The sequence below is a fragment of the Sus scrofa genome, chromosome 14, assembly GCF_054392235.1.
Source record: "Sus scrofa isolate SSC_HxYL_T2T_F1_AM1 chromosome 14, Sscrofa_HxYL_maternal_Yorkshire_Landrace_v2.0, whole genome shotgun sequence".
In the NCBI taxonomy this organism is placed as follows: domain Eukaryota; kingdom Metazoa; phylum Chordata; class Mammalia; order Artiodactyla; family Suidae; genus Sus; species Sus scrofa.
Window position 1 is genome coordinate 152,438,032 of NC_139396.1, and position 22,707 is coordinate 152,460,738.

A 22,707-nucleotide genomic window follows, 5' to 3' on the forward strand; every position below is an offset into this window, starting at 1 on the left:
CTAGACCACCAGCGACCTCCCTTTGTTTTTTTTTAAACTTTTTTTTTAAATATAAACACAAAAAATTTTGCATACCATCTTGCATGAATTCATTTTTTGAGGGGGAAGGTTGATGCTAAACTTTTTTTTAATATTGAAGTATAGTTAATTTATGTTAGTTTTCGGTGGGTAGCATTGTGATTAAGTATTTTTACAGGTTATATTCCTAAATTATTAGAAAGTAATGGCTATAATTCCTTTGCTGTGCAAAATATCCTCGTTGCTTATCTGTTTTATACACAGTATCTCTTAATGCCATATCCCTAAGTTGCCATCCCCACTTCCCTCTCCCTGCTTGTAACTGCTACTTTTTTAAATCTATGAGTCTGTTTCAGTTTTGCTCTATACATTTTTTATTTTTTATATTCCACAAATAAGTGATATCATGCAGTATTTGTCTCTGACTTATTTCATAGCACGTAATATTCTCTAGCTCCATCCATGTTGCTACAAATGGCAGAATTTCATTCTTTTTATGGTTGAGTAGTATTCCTCTGTGTGTGTGTGTGTGTGTGTGTGTGTGTGTGTGCACGTGTGCACCACATCTTTATCTATTTGTGTTCATCTATTGATGGACACTTGGGTTGCTTCCATATCCTGTCTGTTGTAAATAGTGCTGCTGTGAACATTGGGGTGCATGGTTTTTCACCCCTTTGGTTAAATTTATCCCTAGGTATGTTACTCTTTGATACAATTTTAAGTGGGATTTTTTAGTTTTTTTTTTCTTTTTGATAAGTTCATTATTACATATACAGATTTCTGATAGTTCATTATTATATATACAGATTTCTGTATATTACTCCTGCAACTTTACTGAATTCATTTATCACTGCTAAAAATTTGGTGAGGACTTTGGGGTTTTCTTCCTTTCTTTTCTTTCTTTCTTTCTTTCTTTTTTTTTTTGTCTTTTTGTCTTTTTTAGGGCCGCTCCCGCACCATATGGAGGTTCCCAGGCTAGGGGTCGAATCGGAGCTGTAGCCACTGTCCTATGCCAGCCACAGCAACGCAGGATCCGAGCTGCGTCTGCAACCTATACCACAGCTCACGGCAGTGCCGGATCCTTAACCCACTGAACAAGGCCAGGGATTGAACCTGCAACCTCATGGTTCCTAGTCAGATTCGTTGACCACTGAGCCACGACGGGAACTCCTCTTTCTTTTTTTTGCTTTTTAGGGCTGCACCTGAAGCATGTGGAAGTTCCCACGATAGATGTCGATTTGGAGCAATGGCTGCTAGCCTATGCCAGAGCCACAGCAATGTGGGATCCGAGCCGCATCTGCAGTCTATGCCACAGCTCCCAGCAGTGCTGGATCCTTAACCCACTGAGTGAGGCCAGGGATCAAACCCACTTCCCCATGGATACCAGTCGAGTTCGTAACCTGCTGAGCCATAATGGGAACTCCCTGGGGTTTTCTGTCTATAGTGTCATGTCACCTACAGATAGTGACAGTTTTACATCTTCCCTTCCAGTTTGCATGCCTTTGATGATTCTGTTTCTTCTCTGATTGCTGTGTCTAGGGCTTCCAATACTATGTTAAATAGAGGTGGCGGGAGTGAACATCCTTGTCTTGTTTCTGAATTTAGAGGAAATACTGTAAAATTTTCACTGCTGAGTGTGATGTTAGCTGTGGTTTTGTCATAAATGGCTTCTATTATGTTCGCTGTGGTACTGGATGCTGAATTTTGTCAGCTGCTTTTTCTGTGTCTGTTGAGATAGTCATGTATTTTATTTGTTAATGTGGTGTATCCCATTGATTGATTTGTGAATATTGAACCCTCCTTGCATCTCTAGAATAAATCCTACTTAATCATAGTGCATGACCCTTTTTATGTGTTGTTGGATTTGGTTTGTTAATATTTTGTTAAAGATTTTTCATTTATATCTGTTAAAGATATTGGCCTGTAATTTTCTTTTTCAGTGTCTTTGGTTTTGATATCAGGATAATGGTGGTCTCATACAATTAATTTGAGAATGTTCCCTCCTCTTCAGTTTTTTGGAATAGTTTGAGAAGGATAGCTATCAGCTCTTCTTTATATGTTTGGTAGCATTCCCCTGTGGAGGGGAAAAAAATAGTATATGTTTTCCTGAAAAGTGGTAGGTAAATCCATTGTTGGCATTGAAGTTGAATTTGCAAATTGTTATTTAAAGGATTTTGCCTTATATGTATTTATAAAACAAAGATTCCTCTATTGCAGGTAACTTTTCCATGATATCTTACGTGTCAATCTGAATGTTTGTTACATTTTAAAATCAAGGCATACTACTTCTGATTTAGTTGTATTATTTTCCGACATAAGCATTGGAAATAATGATATTGATTCGCATAGTATTAATGGTTACTAGCAAAATTGGTTACACATTGGTTTTGGAGGAATAGATCATGTACCTGATCTATAGACTATACTGTGAAGTTGTTTATTATGTAGTGAAATACATTATTCAGCTTATAGTGGAAATGAATTTGGTAGTGAGCTTTGTCATAATCTTTATCTTGTATTTTGAAGGTTATTGTTCAGTTCCAGCCTTCATCAGTGCCAGATGAGTGGGGGACCACACAAGATGGACAGACAAGGCCCAGGGTGGTAAAGCGTGGAATTGATGATAACCTTGATGAAATTCCTGATGGTGTGTATAATTCGTGACGGTGTGTTTAGGACCAAGGTCACTTTTAGCTTCTCTATTTTAGAATGATGAAAAGGAAAACATTTAATGGAATTATCTACCATTCCATGCAGAAATCAGTCAGGTTGGCACATATCTTTCCTTTTAATTTTATTACTTCTATATCTCTTTGTTTTTAAATTTAGAATTCTGTTGAAGATGCACTAACCATGTAATATAGATTCTAAAATACATATTATTGTGAAGAAGCACTTCGCTGGTTGAAACTAGGCTTTTGACATATTTTTGGTCATTTTGTCATGCCTCACTAGTTTGTATTACTTTAATGCAGGAGTGGCAATTTTTTCCTGCATATGGCCAGATAATAAATATTTTAGGCTTTGCAGGTCATATGGGCTCTGCTGTATCTACTTAAGTCTGCCAGTGTAGTGTGAAAGCATTTGTAGACAGTATGCAAACAAATGGGCAAAGCTGTATTGAAATAAGGCTTCATAAAAACAGGCAGTGAGCAAGATTTGGGGAAATAAATGGGCTCATATTGTGAATCTGAATGAAATAACTAGAGTAAAATAGTAGGTTTAACTTGGAAATGTTCGCATATAGTATGTATGGATCTAACAAAGAGAAGGATTTGGGGGAAAGACTTTGAAGTTTTATATTGGTAAATTGCTTTTCCATGTGGGGCTTAGTGTCCTGGGGAGTCCTGAAGAAATCAAAAGGTTATAGAGCCTCTGCAGGTACAAAACTGCTGGTCATCATTTGCTGATATCCTCTGGGATCAGAGTGGCCTACTTCTTCCATCCTTTGATTGAGTTCACTGTTACCTGCCAGGATTGACTTTGAGCTTTGTTCATCCGTAGCTTGGAAGGGCCATGAATTTCTTTGACAAGTTTGTGATGACAAAAGGGACTTCTAGAATATTGCATTCAATTAAGAAAACCTAAGCAACTTCCCCAGCTTGTATGTCTTTATGCATGTCTGTCTATCTTTTGCAGGAGAAATGCCTCAGGTAGATCACTTGGTGTTCATGGTGCATGGCATTGGCCCTGTGTGTGACTTGCGTTTTAGAAGCATTATTGAATGTGGTAGGTGTCAGTCATTTTACTTCATGGGATGATTTGAAAACTAATAGAAGAACTTTTAAACCTTTTTTTTTTTTTTTTTTTTTTAATCTTTTTAGGGCCACACTGGAGGCATGTGGAGGTTGAATCAGAGCTCTAGCTGCTGGCCTATACCACAGCCACAGCAATGCCAGATCCAAGCCACATCTTCGACCTACACCACAGCCCACAGCAATGCCGGATCCTTAACCCACTGAACAAGGCCAGGGATCAAACCCACGTCCTCATGGATACTGGTAGGGTTCATTGACTACTGAGCCATGACGGGAACTTAAACCTTCATCTTCAGGGTAGTTTCCAGCTGTATGCCTTTGGCTGAGGGACTGTAATAGGAGATTTAAATAATTGCTGGGAAATATTAATTTGTACTTGATTTACTCTTGTGACATTTATAACTCAAAAAATCCTAGATTGTGAAGAATTAAAAGGGATCTTGGAAGTAATTTAGTCTTTCTGACAGCCTCTGACTGAGCACTTCCAGCCACTAGTAACACCTAATTTATGGTGAAATAGTTCTGAGAAGCTGTTTAAAGGAACTATGAATCTGCCTGGTTTGCATAAATTTTTGAAGTTTAATTCTTACGTCTGTAATAATAGTTCATATTTATTGACTACTTGGGGTGTGCCATTTAACCCTCACAATAAATCCTTTAGAGTATAGGTGCTGTTACTGTTACCTTTACTGTCAGGTGAGGATCTGAAGCCCAGGCCACGGTCTGTAGGTTCTGGAGCAGGTAATTTGATTCCAGAGTGTACCTACAGTGCCATTCTGCCTCCCAGCAGTGGTAGTTGAACCAGTATTTTTCATTTATTTATCCTTCTAAAATACTAAAAGGTTAACCAGAACTTCCTAAAGATTGGATTTTTTTCTTTTTTGGATTAGTTTTCTCATCTTTTTGTTTTTCCTGAAAAGCTTATATTATAAAAAATACTGGGAGTTCCCTAGTGGCTCATAGCTTAAAGATCTGGCATTGTCACTGCTGTGGCTTGGGTTTGATCCTTGGTCCAGGAACCTCCACATGCCATGGGAGTGGCCAAAAAAATTTTTAAAAGTAAGTTAATTAGGAGTTCCCGTTGTGGCGCAGTGGTTAGCGAATCCGACTAGGAACCATGAGGTTGCGGGTTCGGTCCCTGCCCTTGCTCAGTGGGTTAACGATCCGGCGTTGCCGTGAGCTGTGGTGTAGGTTGCAGACGTGGCTCGGATCCCGTGTTGCTGTGGCTCTGGCGTAGGCCGGTGGCTACAGCTCCGATTTGACCCCTAGCCTGGGAACCTCCATATGCCGCGGGAGCGGCCCAAGAAATAGCAACAACAACAACAGCAACAACAACAACAACAACAACAACAAAAAGACAAAAGACAAAAAAAAAAAAAAAAAAAAAAAAGTTAATTAATTTTGAAAAGTAAAGTAATTTTTAAAAGTAAATTAACCACCATTGTGGTTCAGCAGGTTAAGAACCCGACTAGGATGCAGGTTCAATTCTTGGCCTTGCTCAGTGGGTTAAGGATCTGGTGTTGCCGTAAGCTGTGCTGTGGGTTGAAGATGTGGCTTGGACCTGGTGTTGCTGTGGCTGTGGCGTAGTCTGGCAGTTGCAGCTCTGATTCAACCCGTAACCCGGGAATTTCCATACGCCACAGGTGCAGCCCTTAAAAAAAAAAAAAAAAAAAGGCAGAAAACAAAAAGCAAAGTAAATTAATTAATTAAAAGAATACTGGTTTGAAGCTGTCATGGCGCAGTGGAAATGAATCTGACTAGGAACCATGAGGTTTCAGGTTCGATCCCCGGCCTCGCTCAGCGGGTTAAGCATCTGGCGTTGCTGTGAGCTGTGGTGTAGGTCACAGATGTGGCTTGGATCTCGCGTTGCTGTGTAGGCTGGCAGCTATAGCTCCGATTAGACCCCTAGCCTGGGGATCTCCATATGCCTCGGGTGTGGCCCTCAAAAGACTAAATAAATAAATAAATAAATAAAAGAATACTGGCTTAATTGAGGTAATTGCTAAGTACATATCAAGCTAGGAAAATTTAATCAAGTTAATTTGTCATCCCTGATTTTTTTTTTTTTTTAAGTGGATGATTTTAGGGTGGTTTCTCTCAAACTGCTGCAGACTCATTTCAAGAAATCTTTAGATGCTCAGAAAATAAGCCGAGTGGAATTCCTTCCAGTTCACTGGCATAGTTCCTTGGATGGGGACGCCACAGGTGTTGACAGGTTTGTGGATTTCCATAACTTTTTTTTTTTTTCATTTTGATAAACTTGATTTTTCAGATTAGTCAAATTTAGGATTTAAATTTTAAACTGTAAGGTAGTTTATTATGTCAAATACATTTTAAAACTTTGTAGTTGCTCTGACATAATTAAATACTGACAAGTTTATGTGCTATTGTGTGTGCGTGTGCCTGCATATGGATGTATGTATGTGTATATTCCAGTTATACATATTTAAGAGAATCTAAGAAACTTGAGCTGGCTTTAAAATACTAATCTAGACTGGCTTAGACATGGGCCTGTCCTGTACATTATAGAATGTCTAGCAGCATCCCTGGCCTCTCCCCACTGGATAACAGGGTGACTCTGCCCTCAGTTAACAACCAAAAATGTCTCTAGTCATCACGGGATGTCCCTTAGGGGTAAAACCACCCCTGGTTCAGAACCACCCCTGGTTATTTAGATTGTTTCTCAGTGGAGACTCTTAAGACTGTTGTACGTATCACGGGCCATTTAGTATCCTTCGTCTAAATGCCAGCAGCACTCACTAGGCACGGTGGCAACTAAAAATGCCTCCACGAATTTTGAGTGCTTCCAGTTGAGAGCCGCAGATTGAGGTAGTATTTATGCTGGGGACACATGGCTAATAACATACTTGGATTTTAGTGAACGTCCTAATGTTTGCGGGCGCGTGTGTTAATAAAACTAATCCTACGAACATTCTATTCTATCCATGTTAGGCCCTGTTATGGGGGTGTGGTCTTTTTCTGTGGGGGGAGGGTTTTCTGAAGTATGGCCATTCTCCAATCAGGGAAGATTTCCATTCCATTAAGCTCCTTTCCTACTTCTTGCTACATTCTCTATTGTCTTTTCCATCTACAGTTTTTGTCAGGTATCCTTATGTCCAATAAATTGGAAGAAAAACGGAAGAGTAGGCTTCTTTGGTCTTTAAAGTAAAAATCTTTGCTTTGGACTTGTTTTATGTGGTAACTTTAGAGAATCCTGAAATTCTTAGTATAGTTATTGGCACAAATGACCAATTTTTTAGCTTATCTTGATTTATTTATAATAACTCTGTCTATAAAATCAACTCAATCTGTGGGATTATTTTACTCAGTGTATTTTCAGGATTCAAAATCTAAACCTTTAAAAATCCATAGATTTAAGGTTGTTATGATTAAGTATCCTTTTTTTTTTTTTCCTAAACAGGAATGTTAAGAAAATTACTTTACCAAGTATTGGTCGGTTTCGTCACTTTACCAATGAAACCTTGCTAGACATTTTATTCTACAATAGCCCCACCTACTGTCAGAGGATTGTGGAGAAAGTGGGGTTGGAAATAAACCGTCTGCATGCACTCTTCATGAGTCGGAACCCAGACTTCAAAGGAGGGGTCTCTGTTGCTGGTCACAGTTTAGGTAAAAACTTTCAAATATCCACATTTTAAATACAATTTTTGTTGAGTCATCACTGCTTTCCATGTGGGTGACATTGTTCAAGGTTTAGAATTACAGATTTTAAGTTTTATAATGGGTAGAAATGAATGCATTGTTTATATTCTGCCTTTGCTCTTCACCTTTTATGTTACCTAGGAATGCTTTCTATTTCAATTTATTCTGTTCTTTGGTAAAACAAGAATATTGATTATCGATCTTGATTAACATCTTTTAAGTAACTTCTGCTTAGGACTTTGAACAAAAAAATAGATTTTTTTTTTAGCGTTCTAAAAGCACCTGTGTGTTATAAAGCAAAACGCTTTGCTTCTTTTTTTAAGGCTCTTTAATCTTGTTTGACATCCTGTCTAATCAAAAAGATTTGAATTTGTCAAATTCTCCTGGGCCTTTTGCTGTTGCTAATGGAGTTGTGAAGCAGCCACATTATCAGGAAAAGCAGGTATGGTCCAGTTAACATCTAGGTTTAGAATTGGAGCTGAACAGTTTTCTAAAATTGAACCGTTTCTGTGTATCACAACATCCCGAAGTTTATAGGTGTAACGGAATCCGTAGAGCTCAGTATTTGAATTTCTCATTCTTCTTCCTTATGGATTATAAATTTAAATGTGAGAGGAAGTTTATGATTTTTTTAAAAAAGTGTAAATTATAGGGAATGGGAGCATGGATTTACTAAATTTATATACTTTTTCAGAATATTCAAATTTTGGATATCAATCTGCCCAAAATTATAATTTATGTATGGATTAGAATTAAGGTGTTTCCATAGTTTAGAAAATAACTTTGTGGGAATCTTTCTGAGCTTTGTGATCTTCCCTCACCGTTTTTTTTTTTTTCCCCTAAGATACCTGAAGAGCCAAAGCCGATGTTGGATGAGTCTTGTGACCTTGATGTTGAAAATGAAGAAGTCCTAACTTTGCAAGAAACTCTGGAAGCACTTAGCCTCTCTGACTATGTTAGCACTTTTGAAAAGGAAAAGATTGATATGGAATCTCTGGTACTGATGATAGTTTGATTCATTTTTGGTTAAAGTTGTTTTTCCTGTGTATAAAATTTAAAAAATTAAGATTTAAACACTTTAGCATCATAATGCATTCAGATAAGTCAGAGACTTAGATGTTTAAAAAATTGAAAAAAGAGGAGTTCCCGTCGTAGCGCAGTGGTTAACGAATCCGACTAGGAACCATGAGGTTGTGGGTTCAGTCCCTGCCCTTGCTCAGTGGGTTAACGATCTGGCGTTGCCGTGAGCTGTGGTGTAGGTTGCAGACGCGGCTCGGATCCCGCGTTGCTGTGGCTCTGGCGTAGGCCGGTGGCTACAGCTCTGATTCAACCCCTAGCCTGGGAACCTCCATATGCCGCGGGAGCGGCCCAAGAAATAGCAACAACAACAACAACAAAACAACAACAAAAAAGACAAAAGACAAAAAAAAAAATTGAAAAAAGAGAACTTTTTTTAAATAATATGGGAAAGCTTTTCTAAGTATGATGTAAAACCTGGAAGCCATAAAGGAAAAACAATTGTGTAGCAGAGGATGCCATAAAAACATCTGAAGGCCAGTGATAGGTTAGGAAGACTACTTGGAACATACATTATAGACAAAGGTTTATTTCCTTACAGTTCAAAGCTCCTACAGATTAGTTACACAAAGACCATCAACGAAATAGGAAAATAGGCAAAGAATATGAACAGATGATAATAAGAAAATAACAAATGACTTTTTATCATATGAAAACTCATAAATATAAGTTAAAAGTGCAATGAGATTTTTTTTTTTAAACTATCACTTGGCAAGAATATTAAGAGTTTGATAATATACTGTGTGGCCAGGTTGAGGGGAAATAGGCACTGTTACATACTGTTAGTACAAGTGTAAAATGGTACATGCTCTATTCAGGGCAGTACAACAGTATCTTTTAAAATATAAAAAATACATATCCTGTACCCCAGCAATTTTACTTCCAAGAATAATTTCCTATAGAAAAATATTCGCTCAAGTATATCTACAAGAATACTCACTGCAGCACTGCTTGTGGTAGTAAAACCTTAGAAACACCTGCTGTGTCCACTAGTAGGTGCTAGTGATATTATTGTGTATCCACACAATGGCCTACCCTGCAGCTGTTGAATGAATGAGGCCATGATAGAGGTATTGGTATGGGATGATCTCCAAGGTATGTTAGGTGACAAGACCAAAGTTCAGTCCTGTTTACAGGAAGGTCACGCATGGAGAAAAGCATGGGGTGCTGTGTATACATAAGCTGTCTCTGGAAGCAGAGCAGATTGTCAAGAGTCGCTGCTGAGAGAACTGGGTGGTTGGGACAGGTGGAAAGGAGAGACTTCATTGCATGCATGATAGAGCTTTTGAATTTTGTACAACATGCACAATATTTTCTTTTAAATTAAGAGCATGATTTAGATGGGGAGGCCTAAATTAATTTGTGATTTAAAAACAAAAAAATTAGCTTTGAAAAAATTGACTGGATATTTGATTGCCTTTGATGCAATCTTTTCATAATTTCTTTTTTTTTCAATTTCAGTTCATGTATCATTAGATTGACTAATTAATGTGCTTGTTTTCTTTTAAAGCTTATGTGTACGGTTGACGACCTGAAGGAAATGGGAATACCACTTGGACCCAGAAAGAAGATCGCTAACTTTGTAAAACATAAAGCGGTCAAACTGGTAAAGTTCATCCCTGTCCCTGAAAGAAAACAAAACTCAGCTGTGGCTAGTTTGTTGATATTTTGGAAGTTTTTGTTAGTGCCGTCGTGGTTAGGCCAGCCCATGTACTCCCTGCCCAGGGCACAGTAATGGAGTTGATAGAAGCCCAGGCTGGGGAGTCAGCCAGAAGTGGATTTAAATTCCAGTTAGAGTAACTGACATCCCGGTTTTACTGGGGCTGAGCAAATTCCAAGATGGATTTTAAGTTTTAAAATGGTATTTGGGGATTTCCCAGTGCACCAGCTGGGTGAGTCTGAGACAAGTCAGTCATCCTGTTCAACCAGTTACTGACTACATGTTTGTGAGCACTTGGCTTAGCTTTTCTGGTCCTTGGTTTCATTCATTTCTAAAATGAGAGTGATAATACCTTCCTTATAGTATTGGAGCGAAGATGAAGTAATGCATATGAAGCTTATCATCCAATAAATGTTAGCTCATTTTCTCTCATTCCAGTCCTTCTCACCTTTTAAAGAGATAAGAACACACACATCCCATTAAATAATAACCAAAAAAGCAAAAATCGCCAACAGTCCAAAACAGGGCAATACTAGTAACAATTTAGAAGGCGTTGAAAAAGAAAAAAATTGGAAATAACTTATTTAATTTTTACTAAGTTAACTTTACAGAGATTTCCTGTGTACTTAGAAAAGTTAGACAGCACTTAGGTGGCTATTTTATTTTTATTGGATTATCATGGTCTTTGTTGATCTATCTTTGAATTTTTGGGATTCTTTAATTTGTGTTACTTCTTTGGAACTTAACATATGCCATTTCTTTATATGTAACGTGACTATAAATTCATAGGACTGATTTTTTATAATTAGATTAACCAAAGAGTTGTTGAACATTTTATGAGTGTATCTTTTGGATCAGACACTGCGCTGAATTCTTGATATTTGGAGATGAACTGAGGGTATGTTGTCTAGTTAGAGGGAGAGGTTTGAATGCAAATGATGCAGCAGTTCCCATTGTGGCTCAGTGGAAACAAATCTGACCAGCATCCATGAGGACGTAGGTTCAATCCCTGGCCTCACTCAGTGGGTTAAGGATCCGGTGTTGCCGTGAGCTGTTATGTAGGTTTCAGAGTCGACTGGGATTTTGCATTGTTGTGGCTGTGGTGTATGCTCCTATTTGACCTCTAGCCTGGAAACCTCCACATCCTGAGGGGGCAGCCTTAAAAAGACAAAAAAAAAAAAAAAAAAAAAAAAAAGGCACATCAGGCCTATTGTGCTGTCAGAGCCAGATGAGGGGTTGCAGTTCTGGCCTGGGGAGAAGGGGCTGAGGTTAGTGAGAGAAAACTTCTGTAAGGTGTTGGTGCTTGAGCTTGAAGGTGGGGTAGGATTAGGGGACATGGCCTTCCAAGAGTAGGCAGGTATTTTTCCGCAGCAGAAACAGTAGATGAGCTGAGAATAAGGTAGGGTAGAAAGTCCTGAAAGCCCGAGTGGCGGATAGGGCAGTTTTCTCTTGGAAGGGAGTAGTTCTCAAACATGTTCTTACTGACTTGGAAGTCATGGTACTTTTTTTTCTTTTTTATAATGATTTTTATATTTTCCATTATAGGTGGTTTACAGTATTCTGTCAGTTTTCTACTGTGCAGCAAGGTGACCCAGTTACACATACATGCATACACTCTTTTTTCTCACATTATCATACTCTGTCATAAGTGACTGGATATAGTTCCCTTTGTTATACAGCAGGATCTCATTGCTTATCCATTCCAAAGGCAATAGTTTGCATCTATTAGCCCCGAATTCCCAGTCCATCCCACTCCCTCTTGGCAACCACAAGTCTGTTTTCCATGTCCATGAAAAGGTAGGAAAGGTTCATTTGTGGGAAGGTTTATTTGTGCTGTGTATTAGATTCCAGATATGTGATATCATATGGTGTTTGTCTTTTTCTTTCTGACTGACTTCACTTAGTATGAGAGTCTCTAGTTCCATCCATGTTGCTGCAAATGGCATTATTTTGTTCTTTTTTAATGGCTGAGTAGTATTCCATTGTGTATATACACCACATCTTCCTAATCCAATCATCTGTTGATGGACATTTGGGCCGTTTCCATGTCTTGGCTATTGTGAATAGTGCTGCAGCGAACATGTGGGGTGCATGTGTCTTTTTCAAGGAAAGTTTTGTCTGGATATATGCCCAAGAGTGGGATTGGGTCATGTGGTAGTTCTATGTATAGTTTTCTAAGGTACTTCCATACTGTTCTCCATAGTAGTTGTACCAATTTACATTTTCACCAACAGTGCAGCAGGGTTCCCTTTTCTCCACACCCTCTCTAGCATTTGTTATTTGTGGACTTATTAATGATGACCATTCTGATTGGCGTGATTTGCATTTCTCTAATAATAGTAATTTTGATTTGCATTTCTCTAATAATCAGTGATGTTGAGCATTTTTTCATGTACTCATTGGCCATCTGTGTGTCTTCTTTGGAGAAATGTCTATTTAGGTCTTTTGCCCATTTTTCAATTGGCTTGTTCTTCTTGCTGTTGAGCTGTATAAGTTGTTTGTATATTTTAGAGATTAATCCTTTGTCAGTTGCATCGTTTGAAACTTTTCTCCCATTCTGTAAGTTGTCTTTGTGGGTTTTTTTTTATGGTTTCCTTTGCTGTACAAAAGCTTGTCAGTTTGATTAGGTCACATTGGTTTATTTTTGCTTTTATTTCTGTTGCTTTGGGAGACTGACCTGAGAAAACATCTGTAAGGTTGATGTCAGAGAATGTTTTGCCTAGTTCTCTTCTAGAAGTTTGATGGTATCTTGTCTTATGTTTAAGTCTTTAAGCCATCTTGAGTTTATTCTTGTGCATGGTGAGAGGGTGTGTTCCAGTTTCATTGATTCACATGCAGCTGTCCAGGTTTCCCAGCACCATTTGCTGTAAAGACTGTCTTTTCCCATTTTATGTTCTTGCCTCCTTTGTCAAAGATTAATTGACCGTAGGGGTCTGGATTTATTTCTGGATTTTCTGTTCTGTTCCATTGGTCTATATGTCTATCTGGATACCAGTACCACACTGTCTTGATGACTGTGGCTTTGTAATATTGCCTGAAGTCTGGGGGAGTGATGCCTCCTGCTTGGTTTTTGTTCCTCAGGATTGCTATGGCAATTCTGGGTCTTTTGTTGTTCCATATAAATATTTGGATTGTTTGTTCTAGTTCTGTGAAAAATGTCATGGGTAATTTGATAGGGATTGCATGAATCCGTAGATTGCTTTGGGTAGTATGGCCATTTTTACTATATTAATTTTTCCAACCCCGGAGCATGGAATATCCTTCCATTTCTTTGAATCCTCTTTAATTTCCTCAATTAATGTTTTATAGTTCTCAGCATAAGTCTTTCACCTCCTTGGTTAGGTTTATTCCCAGGTATTTGATTTTTTGGGTACAATTTTAAGGAAGTCATGGTACTTTTATTTTTTTTTATTTTTTTTATTTTTTTTATTTTTTTTAATTTTATTTTCCCACTGTACAGCAAGGGGGTCAGGTTATCCTTACATGTATACATTACAATTACAGTTTTTCCCCCACCATTTCTTCTGTTGCAACATGAGTATCTAGACATAGTTCTCAATGCTATTCAGCGGGATCTCCTTGTAAATGGTACTTTTAAATAAACATGAAGTGCTGACTGTTTAATAATTCTGTCACTAATTATGATTTAGCACCAAATCATCTCTGTAGTCTAATTTTTACATCAGAAATGTTAAAATGTAAAACTGTGTGCTATAAACCACATTATAAAACTATAACCATGAGCAAATGTGTTTACAATAAGTGAGTTTTTAAACATATTCATTCCTTCCTAGTTTTTCCATTAATATTTGCTTACTTTCGCTGCTGCCTAGAGCTTCCTGGCTAATGTGGAGTACTAAAGGGAAAAAAAAAAGAATTGGAGCAAATCTTAAAGTTGAAACAATTTTCTTATCAACTTGATTTTTACATTATTGTTACTGTTGTCATCATTATCGTTTTTGAACTGGGCCACAATTTAATTTTAGCAGTGTGTAAACTTCTTTGTTCAGATTCTAAGGGAACATGGTTTGAGAGCCATTGCTTTAGGTCAGTGAAACAATGAGGGCAGTTCTATGATTGTGTTTTAGAGAGTCCACTTGGTTACAGTCTTTGAATGTTACTTTGTTAAGGTCTGGGGATGGAGTTGGAATGGAATGAAGCTAGAGGCTGTTAAAAATCTCTTAGTGCAGTCACTGTAATTATGCAGCTACTCAGCGAGAGATGATGGGGTATCATAGGAAATGGAAAAGAATGGTGCAGCTCCCAACATGTTTCGGACACAGATGGTGTTTCTGATAGTTGTATGTGATGGTGAAGGTTAAGAGCTGAGAAAGAGGTTATTAGCTTTGGCAGTTACCTTCAGTTTTCTTGTATGTTGAATCACTGTATAATTTTACTTGACAAAGAGCTTGTCCTCATTTTTGAACCTCGCACCAGCCCTGTGAGGTAGAGCCCGAGGTATTAATCTCTGGTGGGCACGGTGCTCACACCCAAATAGGACACAGGTGTTGGTGCTGTTCCTTCCCACCAGGCCATGTTCTCCATGTGAAAGCACACTTGTTTCCATGCACACATCAGTGACGCACGGGCCTGTAGCAACACAAAACAAGAACAACTGAGAAACTGTGTTTCTAGGCCTTACATCGTCCTTGATTTTACTTTGTAATAAAAGGGGGAAAAAAGTGAAGTGTTCTATAGTTCTTAAAAAATCTCTAGAAGGAACCTGGTTTGGCCTCTGTAGTAGCTGGGTATATAAATTATGGCAATGTAAGAATTGTTTTGAAAGGAGTGAAAATTCTATAAAGTCATCCTCTTTTTTAAATTCAAAAGTAATTGCCTCTGGCTGAACCACGAAGCTTTCTCAGCCACATTGTCATCGATTGCTCTGCGTTTTACACAGTTAACAAGGCGCTGTCAGATCAATAACGAGCTCACACGGTGCGTCCTGTCCACTCACTGTAACTGAAATAATGGAACCCAAACTAGCCCATTATTTTAATAAGGCGATGAAATGTTCGTGGGTAGTCAGTTCATTTTATTTCTGAGTAGTTAGTTCATTGTATGAATATACTGCAGTGTGTCTATCTGTTCTTCCTAGAATGCGTTTGGGAAAAACTTGTCAGTGGCTCCGTGTAAACATAATGGTGTGCATATGTTGAATGAATAAATTTCTCTTGAGTTACGCATCTTTTTTTTTTTTTTTGTCTTTTTTGCTATTTCTTGGGCCGCCCCTGCGGCATATGGAGGTTCCCAGGCTAGGGGTCGAATCGGAGCCATAGCCACCAGCCTACGCCAGAGCCACAGCAACGCGGGATCTGAGCCGCGTCTGCAACCTACACCACAGCTCACAGCAACGCCGGATCCTCAACCCACTGAGCAAGGGCAGGGACCGAACCCGCAACCTCATGGTTCCCAGTCGGATTCGTTAACCACTGCGCCACGACGGGAACTCCGAGTTATGCATCTTTATAGGAAGTGTATATTTTACAGTTATGTAAAGTACTTCTGAGTTCTTGGTCTAAAGTGAGAGCATAAAGGAAGAGGTTGGCATTTTAAAAATTTTATTAAAATTTAAAATTATATAAAAAGTATAGAGCAAACAGTATAATGATAGCTAATATTTAGATGAAATTGTAGCTATTTTGCCACATTTTAATTTTTTTAATTTGCTGTAAGGATTTTAAAGTAGATTTATAGACATCATGGTATTTTCCTCCTAAATATTTAATATGTGTCTCTAAAAGGACGTTTCTCCAATAACCACAGTGCCGTTAGTATGCTGGAGAAATTACTAATCGTTCCTTACTGCTGAGATAGAGTGTTTATTTCATAGTGATAGCAGATAACAGAGCTTTTCTTCCTTCAAAGTTATATTAGAAAATATTGGTGTTTCACAGGAACAGAAAAAAGCAGCATCAGAAAAGAAGGTAATGATGGCCACCTCGACAAAAGGACAAGAGGAAAGTACTCAGAAAGCTAAAGAAATGGCTCCTCCTCCCTTAGAATCGAACGAGTCCAAGAGGAAACTTCCAGTCGGAGCTTACGTTTCTTCTGTGCATGTAGATTACGAGTCTTTTGAAGTTGGCACTGGACAGGTAAGTTTACATATTGACTTGGGCTATATTTTACGTTGGAGTCACGTATCTGTTTTATTTGGGTTGGCTTTAAATTCTTTATTTATTCAACAGTATTTTTGTGGGGATGCAGAAAACTGATTTTCTCTTGGTAAAAATTGTCCGCTTCTTTCTTAATGTTTGAAATAGGGATTGAATGTGTGTACTGAACATAATGTCTAGCTTTTGAAGTTGTCTTTATTTCAGTATTTTTCACCTTTCATAATTTTGTAGTGTTAGTCTCTCACAGCCACTAGTTACAGAAGTGGTGATAGTTAGAAAATTATTTCCAGAATAAAATTAATTTCAGAATATACTTAAACTGCCATGAGAGACATTTGCTGCATTTCCTCAACTTATGTTTTTTTTTACTCACATTTCTTCCCTGAGGGAAATATTCCTATAAAAACCTATCAAGTAATTGATAATGCCACCTTTAATGATGTACTTGTTTCTCAGTGTCTTAAGAGTATTAAAATCTTTTTAGACAGTGTTACTTTCAGTATATTTATATGGCTCCATTCTCTTAAGTGAGTTCATGACTGATTTAAAGAAGGCAGAAAATGGTACTGGATGTTTGCTATAGCCTGTTCAAGCTTTTAAGCCCTATTCATTCATAAACATTGCAATTTTTTTTGCATTTTTTTTTTAGGGCTGCACCCACGGCATATGGAAGTTCCCAGGCTAGGGGTCGAATCGGAGCTTCAGCTGCTGGCCTACACCACAGCCACAGCAACTCAGGATCCAAGCTGTGTCTGCGACCTACACCACAGCTCACGGCAATACCGGATCCTTAACCCACCGAGCAAGGCCAGGGATCGAACCTGCGTCCTCATGGATACTAGTCAGGTTCATTAACCTCTGAGCCACAACTCGAACTCCAAAAAATCATAATTTGAATCACTGTTAAGTCGGGACCATCTTATTACTGTTTTCAAACAGCTTGTTACAACTGTATTCTCAATGTCAGTAAATATTTCTCTATGACTTCATTTTTAACAACTGCTACGTTTCACTATTGGGAAAGATAATTTATTCTCTTACTTTTTATTGGATGTGTTTGTTTCCAAGGGCTGCCATAACAAAGTGTCACAAACTGAGTGGCTTAAAACACCAGAAACCTAATGTCTCACCGTTCTGGAGGCTAGTAGTCCACGATCGAGGTGTCAGCAGGGCCTTGCTCCCTCTGAAGGCTCTAGGGGGAGCCTTTCTTACCTCCTCCTAGTTTCTGATGGTTTACTGGCTATTGTTAGCGTCCCTTGGCTTATAGATGCATTGTTCCGATCCTCCATGCTCATGTGACATCCGCCCTTTGCCCTCACATCATCTTCCCTCTGCACGTGCTTCTGTGTCCAGATTTCCCCTTTTTATAGTAACACTAGTTATATTGGACTTGGCCCCCCTCACCCAATGCAATTAAGGTCTCTTTTTTGGTGAGGGGGAGATACATTCAAGCCACAATGTTGGACATGCAAGCAGTTTTTAACTCTTTTAAGCAATCCAGTGATGAACAATTTTAAACCAATTTTCTGTGTACATTTTTTATTCTTTCAGTTAAATAACTGGAAGTATATGGCTGGATCAAAGGATGTGCACAAAGAAAGGTTAATGGTTATTGCTACTTGCCCCAGGAAAGGTTGAACCAGTTTGTATTGCCACTGGCAGTTAAGATTGCCTCTCTCTTCTCTCCCTCACAACTACTGCTATTATCATTTTGATTTAAAAATATATAGTATTCTCTCTTGTGTAACTTTTTCTAAAGAAGTAATTTTTTTTACATACAAAAGTAGAGTTTTACTTTTTTTTTAAGTATTTATATCTCGGATAACTATCTCGCTGTATTTCTTTAAGTACTAGAGAAGTTCTGTATTTTGTCATCTTTTTAGGTTTTTTTTTTTTTTTTTTTGGTGAAGTGCTGGTTTTATCTATTTTTCTATTGGGTTTCTTTTTTCCTTACTGATACTTAAGATTCCTTATAGATTAAGAATATTGACCCATTGTTATAAATATTTTTTCCAGTTTATAGTTTTTTTAATTTCCTTCCTTCCTTCTACCTTTTTAGGGCCACACCTGAAGCATATGGAGAGTCCCAGGCAAGGGGTTGGCTCGGAGCTGTAGCTGCTGGCCTACACTGCAGCCCCAGCAACTAGGGATCTGAGCCGCATCTGCCACCTACACCACAGCTCACGGCAATGCCGGATCCTTAACCCACTGAACGAGGCCAGGGATTGAACCTGTGTCCTCATGGACGCTAGTCAGGTTTGTTTCCACTGAGCAACGATGGGAACTCCCTAACTTTGTTTTTTCTTCTTTTCTTTTTTTTCTGGATCTAGGGGAAAATGCATAATCTTGAGAACATCTCCTTGTGGCCCTCATCAGTAGCAGAGACTATTGAATTTGCAAATATAAGGGCAAGCCAAGGGGTGTGAAGTTTAGACTTTGTTAGAATGGCAGCCTAGTTAGTAGAGAGTATTGGATTTGGAGTTCAAGGTCCTCAGTCTGCCACTCACTGGCTCTGTGCTTCTGGGGAAGTGTCACCGTCCTCATCTGATAAGTGGGCACCAGGGTTGCTGCCATGCCCTCTGCTTTCAGTGGATCTCTGTCATGCATTTGGATTATCCCTGTTCTTTGTTCTTCGTGCTCAGGATACTAAAATAATGAAGACACATATCCTGTCACCGAGCAGCAAAGGAAAGAGCTTTGTAAATTATAGACTGCTGACCGAATGAGGTGCTTCCTCTGACTAGGCTGTTCTCAGTGAGCCGAGAGGCTACGTGCAAGCTTCTCCCAGACAGGAGCTCTTTGGGGATGAGTCATCTTTCTAATGGAAAGGAACATGCCTAGCAGATGAGGATGGTAGTTTTATAAAAGAAGTAACAGTCACTGGATGCTTGAAATATGTGAAGGTCTGTGCTAAGCACTTTATATAGTTTAGGTTTGTTTTTCAGCCACAGCATGAGTTTGGCGTTGTTATGATCCCCATTTGGTAGAAGAGGAAACTGAGGTGGGGGCAAGAGAGGTTAAGAAACTTGCCTGAGGTCACACAGTAGGGAGTAGTCAGGATTTAAACCCAGGCAGTTTGGAGTTCCCATTGTGGCTCAGCAGGTTAAGAGCCTGACTTAGTGTCCATGAGGATGCTGGTTCATGTGGGTTCAATCCCTGGGCTTGCTCATTGAGTTAAGGATCTGGCATTGCCACAAGCTGCAGTTTAGGTCGCAGGATCTGGTGTTGCTGTGGCTGTGGTGTAGGCCAGCAGCTGCAGCTCTGATTTGACCCCTGGCCTGGGAACTTCCATATGCCCCAAGTGCCGCTGTAAACAACAGCAACAACAACAACAACAACAACAACAAAACCCAAACCAGACCAAACCAAAACCCAGGCAGTTTGATTCTAGAGTCGGGAGTTTTAGCCACATTTATAACTATAATAAATTTGTACACCATATGTTTTAACCTTATACAACAAATAAAAGTATAGTCAGAGGATATAATAGTGTATAAAAATATCTAAAGGAAATTTTTTTTGTCCCTTCGAGCTAGCGACAGCTGTCCATGACTTTGATTATCTGCTCCAGAAATCACACCTTGAAAGGTGTTATCTGCATTAGGATGCTCTTAATTAAGTGCAGTTCCAGTTTGAACTTTTGAATTTTGTATTGTATGACATTGGAATGACCAACTTTTGTTGTTTTTTGATTCTTTTTAGGTTTCTGTTGTTTACAACTCCCTAGACTTTGAACCTGAGATTTTTTTTGCCTTGGGATCTCCAATTGGTATGTTTCTCACCATTCGAGGAGTGAATAGGATAGATGAGAACTACAGGCTTCCCACCTGCAAAGGATTCTTCAATATTTATCATCCAGTGAGTGAACTGCATCTACTTTCCATTTGGAAGAAGATGAGGCACCAGTCCTCTTTATCTTAGTAGATTCTCAGATTCTTGTTTCTTAGGAATTAATGCGCTTTTATTTTGTACAGCTCAGCTCTCTGACCTAAAAAATACGGTCTGAGGTTCCAATACACTATTCTACCAAAAAGGCGTTGTTCAAGGAAATAATTCTCTTTCTTTGCTTGCAAAGTAATTTTACCCATAAACTTGAAAGTATTTGAATAAGGTGTGAAAAAAAAATCAAAACCTCTGGTTTAGCAGTTAGCCATTTTCTCACTCAACCAAGACATGTAACTCAGAACAGCTTTTCTTAAATTTCTAATTCTTCTGTTTTTAGCTTGATCCAGTGGCGTATAGATTAGAACCTATGATTGTACCAGATTTGGACCTAAAAGCGGTTCTCATTCCACATCACAAAGGCAGAAAAAGACTTCATTTAGGTAAAAAGCAAATATTGTAAAAACGTGTTTCTTTCCTGTCATTTTGTAAGCTGTCATTTGTAATGAATTATGAAAATTTTAACACTAAGTGCTTATTTAAGTGCCTACTATTTTCAGAACTTGTTTACAAAGTATTCGAAGGAGCCATCAAGAAAGTTATGAATGAGTTCCTTCTTTTTTTTTTTTTTAGGGCTGCACCCACGGCATGTGGAGATTCCCAGGTTAGGGGTCGAATCGGACCTGTAGCTGCTGGCCTACCCCACAGCCACAGCAACACTAGATCTGAGCCACACCTGCAACCTACACCACAGCTCATGGCCACGCTGGATCCTTAACCCACTGAGCAAGGCCAGGAATCGACCCTGCGTCCTCATGGATACTAGTCAGATTTGTTTCCTCTGAGCCATGGCAGGAACTCTGAGTTACTTCTTCATGCTTGCTCCTTGATAACATTGTAGTTGTTGAGATAATAAGGAACAGGGGTAATTGGTAATAAAGTGATGAGATGCATAGATTTTGATAGAATTTGGTTATAGTCAGTCATTTTTGAACTAACAATGATCAGTATGTCAAGAAAAAAATTTGATGCTAAGTCAATTGAGCTGTTTTTTCCTTGCTAACTAGACAAACTTTCTTGTTAAAGAAATTCATTAAGAAAAACGGATTGATAATAATTCCAAGTGGGGTTTAGGTTTCTTTTAGGCCTACTAATGGCATATGTTATCCATAGGTTTACAAGAAGGAAAAGTGATCATGCCTTCTTATTTAAAAATTTTTTTCTTCACGGAGTTCCCGTCGTGGCGCAGCAGAAACAAATCCGACTAGGAACCATGAGGTTGCGGGTTTGATCCCTGGCCTCTCTCAGTGGGTTAAGGATCCGGTGTTGCCGTGAGCTGACACGGCTCGGATCTGGTGTTGCTGTGGCTGTGGTGTAGGCCAGCAGCTATAGCTCCAATTAGACACCTAGCCTGGGAACCTCCACATGCCGTGGGTGCAGCCCTAAAAAGACAAAAGACAAAAAAAAAAATTTTTTTTCCTTCTTATTTTTTTTATTTGCATCATGCTTAAAAAAAAATAACTCTTTTGAAGTTTAAAATGAAAAATTTGAGGAAATCCTGCTTTAGCGCAGTGGGTGAGGAATCCGGCTGTAGTGGCTTGGGTTGCTGCAAAGGCACAAGTTCAATTCCCAGCCTGGCACAGCAGGTTAAAGGATCTGGCATTGCTGCAGCTGTGGCATAGGTCACAGTTGTGACTCGGATTTAATCCCTGGCCCAGGAACTTTCGTGTGCATGGGTGGGGCCATAAAAAAAAGAAATTTGATACGCTAAGATTTTGAATTCAAGTGTGATTTATTAGACGAATGTAAGAAAGGTGAAGGTGCAGGAGTTTATTTTTAAATTAGACATTTAAATTGTGGTTATATCAGAATCTCAAATTCTTAAACCCATTTCACCATTACAAATTAGAAAAACAGTCATCTCTAATCTCTTGAGTCCATTTTTTAACTTATAGTAAAAAAATGTATATAAATGTGCTTATATTTTTATGATGTTTGAATCCCCCCCCCCCCCCCCGGAGAGAGGAAATGTATAACTTTGGATCAAGTTTAGTTTAAAAAAAAAAAGACAGAATAAGACTTCTCAAAACATTTTAACACTTTGAAAGTTCGTGGCTGAGAAACTCCATATTTATGATATTTAAGATAAGAATAAGAGGTCTTTTTCATTCTGAAAAGGGTGTAACTTTTGTTTTAATTTTTTTTGGTGCACAATTTTACCCAGTAACTGATAACCTGTCATCTTAATCTCTTTAGAGTTGAAAGAAAGTCTCTCTCGTATGGGATCTGATTTGAAGCAGGGTTTCATTAGCTCTCTGAAAAGTGCTTGGCAGACATTAAATGAGTTTGCCCGTGCTCATACCTCTTCAACTCAGTTGCAAGAAGAATTGGAGAAGGTAGCCAATCAAATCAAAGAAGAAGAAGAAAAGCAAGTAGTTGAAGGTAACTTGACATTTGAGGCATTTTCCAGAACAAATATTCTTTGAGAACATAGCACACAGAAATTATTTGATGATCCTTTTCCATTGTAGTC

At 38.6% G+C, this 22,707-nt stretch overlaps 2 protein-coding genes across 3 annotated transcripts in view; one reads left to right on the plus strand and one right to left on the minus strand.

The window, feature by feature from the left end:
* Positions 1 to 22,707, minus strand: part of MCMBP (minichromosome maintenance complex binding protein) — a 174,015-nt gene that overhangs the window by 107,033 nt on the left and 44,275 nt on the right. The window lies entirely within an intron of this gene.
* Positions 1 to 22,707, plus strand: part of SEC23IP (SEC23 interacting protein) — a 52,356-nt gene that overhangs the window by 19,148 nt on the left and 10,501 nt on the right. For both annotated transcript variants that reach the window (XM_021073464.2, XM_084995679.1), the window contains exons 6-16: positions 2,545 to 2,665; positions 3,658 to 3,747; positions 5,850 to 5,991; positions 7,198 to 7,406; positions 7,763 to 7,881; positions 8,284 to 8,436; positions 10,027 to 10,122; positions 16,074 to 16,271; positions 19,995 to 20,150; positions 20,515 to 20,617; positions 22,431 to 22,616. In XM_021073464.2, coding sequence (XP_020929123.2) covers positions 2,545 to 2,665; positions 3,658 to 3,747; positions 5,850 to 5,991; positions 7,198 to 7,406; positions 7,763 to 7,881; positions 8,284 to 8,436; positions 10,027 to 10,122; positions 16,074 to 16,271; positions 19,995 to 20,150; positions 20,515 to 20,617; positions 22,431 to 22,616 — 1,573 coding nt within the window. The remainder of the gene's footprint in view (positions 1 to 2,544; positions 2,666 to 3,657; positions 3,748 to 5,849; positions 5,992 to 7,197; positions 7,407 to 7,762; positions 7,882 to 8,283; positions 8,437 to 10,026; positions 10,123 to 16,073; positions 16,272 to 19,994; positions 20,151 to 20,514; positions 20,618 to 22,430; positions 22,617 to 22,707) is intronic.